Source organism: Fukomys damarensis, unplaced genomic scaffold, assembly GCF_012274545.1.
Source record: "Fukomys damarensis isolate Sample0158 unplaced genomic scaffold, DMR_v1.0_HiC HiC_scaffold_25, whole genome shotgun sequence".
Classification (NCBI taxonomy): Eukaryota; Metazoa; Chordata; class Mammalia; order Rodentia; family Bathyergidae; genus Fukomys; species Fukomys damarensis.
This window is the reverse complement of record NW_022900937.1, coordinates 17553677-17564185: the sequence shown is the minus strand read 5'-3', so window position 1 is coordinate 17564185 and position 10509 is coordinate 17553677. Positions and strand designations below refer to the sequence as shown.

General features: G+C 54.0%; 1 protein-coding gene across 1 annotated transcript in view; it reads left to right on the top strand.

The window, feature by feature from the left end:
* Megf11 (multiple EGF like domains 11) overlaps positions 1-10509 on the top strand; it is a 213330-nt gene that overhangs the window by 168777 nt on the left and 34044 nt on the right. Inside the window, exon 11 of the mRNA XM_010643315.3 lies at positions 2089-2263. Coding sequence (XP_010641617.1) covers positions 2089-2263 — 175 coding nt within the window. The remainder of the gene's footprint in view (positions 1-2088; positions 2264-10509) is intronic.

Below are 10509 nucleotides of genomic sequence, written 5' to 3'. Positions count from 1 at the left end.
CAAAAAAAAAAAAAAAAAAAAAAGGAAGGAAGGAAGAAGTAAGATGAAAGAAAGAAAACATTCTTCCATTTGAACTGTCATAATTAATTTAACCAGCACCCTCTTTTCAGCAGTAGCAAGGGCCAGGAGATAACATGACCAGCCAAAACCAGGTTTGAATCCCAGCTCTACCACACACGAACTATGTGACCTTGGGCAAGTCACATAACCACCAAGTGCCATCTGAAAATTGAGGCTCAGATTCCTAGTGCACATGCTCACTGGAGTTCAGAAATATCTGTGTAAAGCGCCCGGTACTTTAATAGCCTGGTCACACATTATTTATTATTATTCAAATTGCTTCCATTTTCCAGGGTTATAAATAATGCTTCAGGGAACATCTCTGTGCATAAATCTTTCTCCACAACTATGATTATTTCCTTAGGACAGATTCTGAGGAATAGAATTGCAAGACCAAAGAGTCTGAATATTTTCAGGTCTCCTGATACATAACCTCAATGACATGCGATTGTAACTGTTTGAAACCTTTACCAGCATTTTTTTTCATTCTTTCTGTTTTGATAAAGATAAAGTGCTCTCCAGTTGTTGTTTTGACTTGATGATTAATGAGACAAAACGTTTCCCAAAATGATTATTAGCTACTTGCACTTGCTACTCTGGAATCGTCTGCTTCTGTCCACCCCCTCACTTTCTGGGAGAAAACCGGGGCCCCCAAATGAGAAACTGCTCGGCTAGGCTGCACATAATTAGTTTGTTCATTAATTCATCTACCAAATATGCACGAAGCACCTCCCATGTGCCAGGTCCCCTGCTGGCCCCTGAGAGGCGACCCAGACAGACAAGGGCTTCCCCCCAGGGAGCCGTAAGCTGGCGGGAGAGAGCAGTGACAGACAAGTCAGCAGACACAAAATGATTAAACATCATGGGAGCAGTATTTATTCCTAGATCCATAACTGGGCAGTGAACGTGAGCCAGGACCTAGATGACCCGGAGAGACAAAGCCCCTGTCCCCATAGAACTTAACAGAAGTGACTCTTCCCAAGTGCTCCCTGCCAGACCAGGGCACACATCCCCTGAGCTGGATTCCAGGTGGCAGAGGACACGGGGAGTCTCAGGCTGGTCTGTGCCATCCCAGAAGCAGCTCCCAAGTGCGGGAGATTTAGCAGGGGCAGAGGGGCGGGAGTGGGGAGGCCAGGACAGCTGGTGGACCACAGTGCTGGGGATGAGACCCGGTGGCCGGGGGAAGAAAGGAGAGTGGGTAGAAGGGCCTCAGCTCTCAGCAGTCCCAGGAAAGTTTGGCAAGACACGCAGTGTTGGGGCCAGAGGTGCACATCAGAGGAGTCCTGGATCTCCCACAAGTGCCCCAGAAACGTGACAGCAGCGGGGGCCACAGGTCCGTTTTGCTCCCTCTTGAGCTGTGAGTGGCCGGTCACATGCAGTGTGGTCATGGATGGACACGACGGCTGGAGCAGACCCCTGCCAGCCCCAGGCTGTCCCCTGCCCCAGGTCAGGGCAGGCCGTTCCTGCCTACAGCCAAACTCCTTCCCATGGCCCAGGCAGATGGCGATAGAGGAGAGTAGGCTTCCTGAGAGCCTGGTGGGGCACAGACTGGGGATCCTCTCCAAGGCAGGGGAGGAAGGCGAGACCACATGTCACTTGCTGGGTGGCACTGCTGCCTTCTCGTGTCTATCCCCATGCTAGGTGTCTGCCTTGGGTGGGGGTAGGTGAAGCTCTGGACCCCACAGCCTATCAGGTAAGGGACTCATTGGCCACCTCTGTTTTGGCCTCTGTATTTGTTATATAAAGAATCCATATTTGGGAGTCAGAAGACCTGAGTTCAAATCCTGATCTTGCTGTCCCCTTGCTGTGTCGCTTGAAGCAAATTAGATAACCATGTGAGCCTTGTTTTCTGGGGACACACACTCACTTGTGGCCTTGGCACTTTCCGATAAATGGGACCCCGAGCAGCTGAACCGCAATGACCCTTTGCTCTGCTGTCCTGGGAAGACCGGATTTAGAGTGGACAGAGGGTGGGACGCGTCTGCATCCCTGACCAGACTGTTCTCGCGCCTTCTCTCGTCACTTCAGCTGCCACCCAGTAACTGGAGCTTGCACTTGCCAGCCAGGCTGGTCCGGCCACCACTGCAACGAGTCTTGCCCTGCAGGCTACTACGGCGATGGCTGCCAGCTGCTTTGCTCGTGCCAGAACGGCGCCGACTGTCACAGCATCACGGGGGGCTGCACCTGCACCCCTGGCTTCATGGTGAGTTGGGAGAAGCCCATCGTGGCCTCCCTGATCCCCGCCTCCCGACAAGAAAGGATGGCCCTGTGCCCGCTCCCTGAAGCTGATCTCCAAGGGTTGGGGTCTGTGACTAAAAATAATAGGTGCAGGAGGTTCTGTCCACGGTCCTTCTGGCCTGTGACCCTGGCGGTCCACCGTACCCAGCCGTCCCTACCGTGTCTTTGGGCTCACAGTTAACTTCCGCATCTTAATAACCGCAGCGTGCGTAAGCATCTCTGCGCTCGGCTTTCTTTCACCCACATTTCTGTGCTGCTGCTTGGCCTTCTTAATTATCATTTTAAATGCCTGCATAAGCTGCAGGAAGTGATCAACCCAGTTTCCTCAGCCTGCTAAAGAGTAAGCTGTTCCCAACGTTCTGGCCAGAGTTGGGAGCGTCTTCATGCTAACAACTCCCCCTGCCCCCGAATTATTTCCTTAGGGTAAATCCCCAGGCCGGTGGGCAGAACTTATTTATGCTCCTGGTGGAAGTTGCTGGATCACTTTCCTCAAGGGTCTTGTAAATCTAGTCACCAGTCGCGTAGGAGTGGTACCTACCTCAGAACAATTTTGCTAACATTCTTTTTTCCCCTGCTAATTATATAGTTAGAAAATGGCTCTTCCATATAGCTCTAATTTGCATTTCTCTGATTGCTAGGGAGAGTGAACATTTTCCCTGTGTGTTTGTTTACTACTTGTGTTTCCTCATGAATCATGCTAGTCGTGATGAGGGGTGATTCTGGGGGCCCTGACTCTGGAACTGGAGCTCTGTTGGAAGGTGGCCGTGTCCAGCAGGACACCCAGGCTTCTGTTTTTTTATTGTGCTATCGGACATGGTTTGTGCAGTTGAAAGGATGCAGCCTCTGAAGTCTGATCTGGGTCGCACCCTGGCTGCCCTCCTTTCCGAGCGTGAGCTTGGTCCATTTCTTCACCTGTGAAATGGGACACCTGTCTTATAAGCTTATGTCCAGGTAGAGAGAAGGGATGTGTGGAGTTGACTTTAGCTGCAGACCTGGTTAAATGGATGGTTCTGATCAGCTAGGTCTGGGGCCTGGGACTGTGCATTCCTGACAAGCTGGGGCACAGGTGCCAATGCTGCTGGCCCGGGGTCTTCACTGAGTAGGAAGAGGCTTTGAGTTGGAGTCTCCTGTGGTGCTGACATCCTTGGTCTGGTGTGGCCCGGCCAAGGCCAGGGTGCTGGGGAGGTGACGAGCGACCGACCTGAAGGGCAGCCCTGGTCGTGAGATGCTGCGAGGGCTTGGCTGGTGACATGGTCTTTGGAGGACAGGCCACCTCACCCAGAGAGCAGCGCTCAGGATGAAACTACCCGGCAGCTTCTTCCTTCTTCCTAGCGCAGATCGAGCTGGGTGGATATGAACTCTGTTTCTCCTCGAGGCATCCTCGCTAATGGACCTGTGTTGCTGTGAGTTTGGGTCCATAACTTCCACAGGAATTTGGAAGCTCCCTAAGTTGGAGGTATAAGGGAAGAGACAGTGGTTGTTTGGGATTAAAAATTTCACATAGCCAAGTGATCAGAGGCCTGGAGCCAGCTTCAGGCTTCAAGTGGGAGGGCGCGTTCCCTACAGGATGCCCTCTTAGCACCCAGGGCCTGGAGAGGACCGAACACCAGGGTGAGGGATCGACGACAGAGGGGCTCAGGCCAGCAGAGTCCTGGCGTTCCTGTCCTGGTTTCTTGCTGTGGGGAGGGGAGGCACTTTCCTCCCGCCCACCCTGGCTAGAGGCAGGGCTGAATTAGGCTGAGGAAACCAAGGGGAGCTGTCCGTCCACTTCTCCCAAGACTCCCCCATGAATTAAACATCCCACTCGCCGTTCTCACAGCGCCTGGCTCATACTAGTGTGTGTTTCTCTGAGGATAAAGACACATTTCCCTCTAACTCTTCCTTCCTGACCACCACCCCACCATGCCTACCACGGGAGCAGTTTGCCCAGGGAACTCTTTTTTAAGTGAGCGAAACCTTGGAAGGAGCAATGCCTTTAATGCAGAAGTTTCCAGCCTGACATTTATAGGAAGGAAATTCCAGGCGTCTCCCCAGGGTCCTTACCTGCAGGGCTGGGTCTTGAGTCTACCTGTTGGCCCCTGAGAAGCGGATGGCTGCCCTGGAGACCTGAGCAGCTGTCCTCTAGCGCCCCCTCTGGGCTCCTTGGGCAATGGCAGGAGCTTCTCTCTTCTGCAGTCCCGTGGGACGGTTGTGCAGACTCCGGCTAGATTTCCTGTGTTGAAATACAGCTTTGCTGCTTTTATACTTGTGTGACCTTGAGCAAGCAGCTCTCTGTGCCTGTTTTATTACATTCGAAAGGGGAATAATGATAGGATGATTGGAATGATTGAATTAATTGGCACATGCAAAGCACTCAGAATGCCCAGTATATTAATCATCATTCAACAAGTGTTAGCTGTTAGTTTCCTTCAGTATTGGGGATTGAACCCATGGCCTTTGCGCTGAGTTACATCCCCAGCCTTTTTTTTATTTTTTATTTGAGACAGGATCTCACTAAGTTGCGCGGTCTGTGCTGAAACTTGTAGTCCTCCTGCCTCGGCCTCCCAGGCAGGGCTGCCACATCCACCTTATGCCATTTTTTAAAATGTTCATGGTGCTTCTACTGCTGTTGTTGTTACTCCCAGGGGCGTCCCACTGGAACAGGTGACTGGCCCTGGCCTGTGGGCTCTGTCGCGGGGTACAGGTGAAAATGGGCCAGAGGAAGGTGGAAGAGTTAGCTGAAGCTTCACCCTGGTGGGAGCTCCTGGGCTGCTGCAGTCTCCAAGGCTCCAAGAGCAGCACAAAACTGAGAATGAGAACTGAGAATAGCCTTGCTGGCCACAGGGGGGATAATTCCAATTTCTCCGCCCGCCATTCTCCTCTGCCACCCCCCTTCCTTCCCTTAATTAAGGCCCCACTGAGGCACCAGCCTCCTGTGCTGCTCCAGGACTGATGGCTGCTGCCTCAGTGCCTGCAGTGAGAGGCCCTCGAGGTCACAGCCAGGGCGCTGCAGACCTGGTCCTCGGCTCCCTCTCAGCCACCTCGGCTGCTGGAGTCCCCGCTGCCAAAGGCCAGGTCCCTCTGGCCATTTTTCCCACCCTGGCTGTAATGGGGACAGGGAGCTCAGCGGGCAGGAGAGCAGGGCCCAGTGTGTGCCCTCCCATGGGATCTGGGGCCCGTATTTCTCCCCGGGATGACAGCATTTCTATTACCTTAAAGGGCTCATCTGTTTATGCTGCAATTTTTTGAAGCCCTGTCTGCCATTATTGAACCCCACACGCCGGCGAGAGGAGTGAGTGCTCCATCACCCAGACGAGCAGACTCCTTCCTGCATTTTTCTCTCCTCTCTGCCCACTCTCAGGAGGTCAGCTGCAAACCTCAGCTCTCCAGACCAGTGGGGCAGGGATCAAATCCCCCGCAGGGTGTCCGAGATGTCACCCTGCATCTCCCGAGGGCCCCCCGAGTTAGAATCGGGGAATAGGACAGGCGCGGCCAGGAGGAATGCAGACTGGGAACTGCGGCTAGGTGCTATGGATATAACGCGTGTGCGTTTCCTGTTTCATTCTTCATCAACCTGAGGTCTATAAATGATTAGCCCTAAGAGCAAAGATCAGCTTCTTGTCCCCTGCCCTCCACCACTGACAAATTTCCTAATTTTTACAGCAAAAGATCCTCCCAGATGCTGCCCTACAGATGAGAAATTCATCCTCTAGCCGCCATGCCCGTGTGAGCAGAACAAACTATGCAGAGTAGTAGGAATTATGCAACATATAAAGGCACACTCCAGGAACTCAGATCCTGCTCTGCTGTCCCCTACTGCGTGGCCTTGGTGGAGTTACTTAGGCATCCCAAGCCTTAGTTTTTCATCCATAAGACAGGGTACATCATAGCGCTATGTTAGAAAGTCATTCTTAAGCTGGGCACAGTGGCGCATTACTGTCATTCCAGCTACTTGGGATGCTTAGGCAGGAGGATCACAAGTTCGAGGCCAGCCTGGGTACCTTTTCAAGACCCTGTCTCAAACTAAAAAGGGCTGTGGCTGTGGCTTGGGGGTAGAGCACTTGTCTGGCATGTACAAGGCCGTGGGTTCCACCACCACTACCACCAAAAGAGAAAAAGTAAATTGAGGATCAGATAAGATAAAATATATACAGTGGTTAGAAGAAAGCCTGCTGCAGAGTGGGTGCTCAGTAAATGTGTCAGGATTCATTATGTGGCTGAGGGAGAAGATACAGTATAAGTTTAAAAAGTGCACGGATTTGGGGTCAGACTGGCCTACGTTGGAATCTGAAGTCTGTCACCTAACATCTGTGTGACCTCTTTGAGCCCCAGCATCCAGGAGCCAGGGGCACCAGCCCTGCAGGACAACTCGCCCGGTGAGATGTGGAGGTGGGAATTACTCTCTGCGAGGGTCAGGACAGGAAGGTGCTCTGCACTGCCCCTGTGTAACCCTCACTCAAAACAAAGAAACCAGTCAGAGAGGGAAGCAACTTGTCCTGGGTCACACAGCAAATCGTGGCAGAACCGGGGTGAAACGCAGGTGGTACCTCCCAACCTATACCCTCCACCTTCACCTCCACGTCACATGTTACTGACAACACAGCAGGAACACAGAAGAACACTGAGGGCAGCCACCGTTCATCCACTGAGCAGAGGAGGGGCAGAGTGATGTCCCTTAGGCTGAGTCCAGCTCTGGGACTCCATGGCTTGTGGCTTCATTAGGGACAACTGCTGAGTCTTCTGTTCTAAAAAGTGAGCGTCCCCCATTTCAAACGACACTTCCGGTGTCCCTGTCTGTGCCCCCATGGCTGGGGCTGGGGCTCGGCCCCTGAGCAGTGCAAGAAATGGTCAGGGCAGGTTGGGGCACACATGCTCACCCCCAGTTCTCTTATGTCCATGTCTCTGGCCTCAGGAGGGTTTCTGCTGGCTCCCGCACAGGACTGGGAGCTGAGGCCACAGATCTGGAGGGCAGGGAAGGGCAGGGCCACAGTCAGGGGTCCAGAGGAAACAGAGAGCAGAGCAGGGTAGCACTGGCTGTCACTACTCCTGAGCAGTGCAAGAAATGGTCAGGGCAGGTTGGGGCACACATGCTCACCCCCAGTTCTCTTACGTCCATGTCTCTGGCCTCAGGAGGGTTTCTGCTGGCTCCCGCACAGGACTGGGAGCTGAGGCCACAGATCTGGAGGGCAGGGAAGGGCAGGGCCACAGTCAGGGGTCCAGAGGAAACAGAGAGCAGAGCAGGGTAGCACTGGCTGTCACTACGGGCGCTGACTGTGGGGGTCCAGACCACAAGCTCTGCTCTTCTTGTCTGATCTTCAGCAGCCCAAAGTAGGGGCTGTTAGGATCACACACCACAGACGGGAGACTGAGGCCAGAGAGGAGACATCACCGCCTCTGGTTGGTGAGTGGCCACCAGGACTGGACTTGCTGCTATTTGAACTCACAGCCAAAACCAGAGTCTGCTGGGGAGGGCCGGGCCTGGGTGCGTTAAAGCTCTGCTCTTCTTGTCTGATCTTCAGCAGCCCAAAGTAGGGGCTGTTAGGATCACACACCACAGACGGGAGACTGAGGCCAGAGAGGAGACATCACCGCCTCTGGTTGGTGAGTGGCCACCAGGACTGGACTTGCTGCTATTTGAACTCACAGCCAAAACCAGAGTCTGCTGGGGAGGGCCGGGCCTGGGTGCGTTAAATAACCTGCCAGGCGAGGCCTTGCTGATAGGCTGGAGCCCAGTGGCCTCCCGGCCGTGGTCATCTCTGGGGACAGGCTGGGTCCCTTTACAGTTTACCCAGCCCCACTGTGGGATGTGGTCTGAGTCACATCGCCATCCTGGGTCTTCGCTTTCCCCTCTGTGAAGGGAGGGTGCAGCCCCTGCCCCTGTCACGGAGCTTGGAGGAAACAGAAGTCAGAGGCCTGGGGTAACTCCGGGGTGTGGACACTGGTGGACCACGGCCCAGGGCCATCGCCCCTGACCTTCCCCTCTGGGTCTGCACCAAATGATCCCTTTTTCAAGACATTCTACTGATATTTTCCAGAAAGCTGCTGTCATGTATATATAGATCTACAGTGACTGTCATGTAAGGGATACATTTAAAGTTGTGCAGTCCACGCCCTGCAAAACCGTACAGAGCAGCCTCTGGTCACTGGTATCTATTCATTTGGGACAGATGCAGGTGAGAGTGAATGTTCCAGATATATTCAGTTCTAGCATTCATCTCTTTTTCCTCACATGGAAGCCATATAGAATTAGTCCCACAAGCCCTGGGCCTCCCTCCCTGACACAGGGCGGCTGGGATGGGGGAGGCTGCCGAGTGGCCTCCGTCTGCTCTCGCTCCCAGTCCCCTAGTGCTCTGCTCCTCATGCCTGACGCAGAGTCTTCCGCCAGCACCGTCTGCTGTCGGTGGCTGCGTCATCAGTGACACACTAATTAGGTCCAGCGAGGTTCACAGAGCTGCTCTCTCTCAGCCCCATGGGCCCCGTGGCTCTTTCTCCCTGGGAAATCACAGATGGGGCTCCCTGGGAGTCCCGCCACCCAGGCCTTGGAGCTGGGGTGACAGAGAAGTCGGGGCGGCTGCTCAGCCAGAGCAGGCGCTGGCCAGGAAGGGGCGTTATGCACAGCAGAGCCACTGCTCATGTGTGTCGCTGGCATGGGTGCGACAGTGCACCCCGAGAGTATCCCCCAAGCCTGGGACAGCAGAGAGGAGGGGAGCAGGAGCAGCCTGAGGACAGGGGATCGGAGGTCACCAGGCGCGGGGGACAAGGCCTGTCCTGCTCTCTGCATGCCCTCTGGACCGCAGTGCCATTTCCTGAGCACCCGGAGTGACGCAGGCACCGTGCTGGGGCCGGGCCAGGCCGAGCTACCCACCGACCTCACCCTCTGCACTGACCACACAGCGAGTAGGGCTGGGTTGCTAAACACAATTATTTGAGGACAGCTGTGGTTAGTGCCTCCTAGGATCGGACACCAGCCCTGGAAGTGGGGGTTGGAGGAGCAGGAAGGGATGCTAAACGGCCTCCAGCCCAGAGTTAGACACCAGGCTTGTGGGTGCCTGGACTGGCACAGGTGCTCAGCCAGTGTTGCTCCGCTGAGGGAATAGACGGATGAGGCCTGGCACCTCGGGCCGCTCTTTTTGGGGTGGGGGTGGCATTAGAGATTGGACCCAGGGCCTGCTCACTGAGCTGCATCCCCAGCCTTTTAAAATATTTGTTTTGAGATAAAAGGTCTTACTAAATTGCCCAAGCTTGGCTCAAACTTTTCAACCCTACTGTCTCAGCCTCCCACAGTGCAGGGTTTACAATCCCATGCCTTAAACCCTTTTCTTTATCTGGATGTGTAGGCACGGCGGTGCATGCTTATAATGGCATTACTTAGGAGGCTGAGGCAGGAGAATCACGGTGAGTTTGAGGCCAGCCTGGGGTACACAGTGAGTTCAAGCCCACCCTGAACTGCAAAGGGAGACCCAGTCTACCAAACGAAAGCAAAACAAAACTAACCTATGATCCCAGCTACTCTGGAAGGAGGCTGAGGCAGGAGGATCATGAGTTCAAGGCCAGCCTAGGCAATTTAGCAAGCAAGACCTTATTTTAAAACAGAAAATAAGTACTCTGAGCCAGAGTCCAGGATCCTTCCATGCCTGAACCATCTAGTAGGAGGGGTCTCTGCTGGGCTCTGTCAGGCGGCAGGTGCACATCACCTCCACGTGGATCTGAAGGGCTGGGTCTGCTCAGGTGGCACTGTCTCCCTCCGCCTGCAGAATGTATTTAGGGAGTCCGGGAGGTGAGCTTCCATCCTGGCCACCTCCGTTTATGCTAGGGAGGGTCAGCCACCATCCTCCTCCTCCTCCTCTTCCTCCTCCTCCTCCCACTCCACAAAATCCTCATTAACCTCACGCCCACTGCAAGGAAAACTCATGATCCACTCTAGAAGCCCAGCTGTTGATTAATTTTCCCAAACAGGGCCAAACTACAAAGCAGCGTATTGCAGGAAGGAAATTGAATAAACAACATTGGAAACAAATGTAATAGAACATAGAGCTCATTCCCCACAGGGGTCTGGTCCTGCGCTGCAGCGCTGGGCGGGGAGGCTGTGGGAGGGCGGAGCAGAGGTTTTCGTTTCTGCAGCTTGCAGGGTTCCTCTGCCAGCAGCTCTTTCAGCTCAGGTTCAGGATGTTAATAGCCGATGCGGCATCTATAATTAACAGGCCAAAGGGTGGGAGGAAGAGCACACCCAGC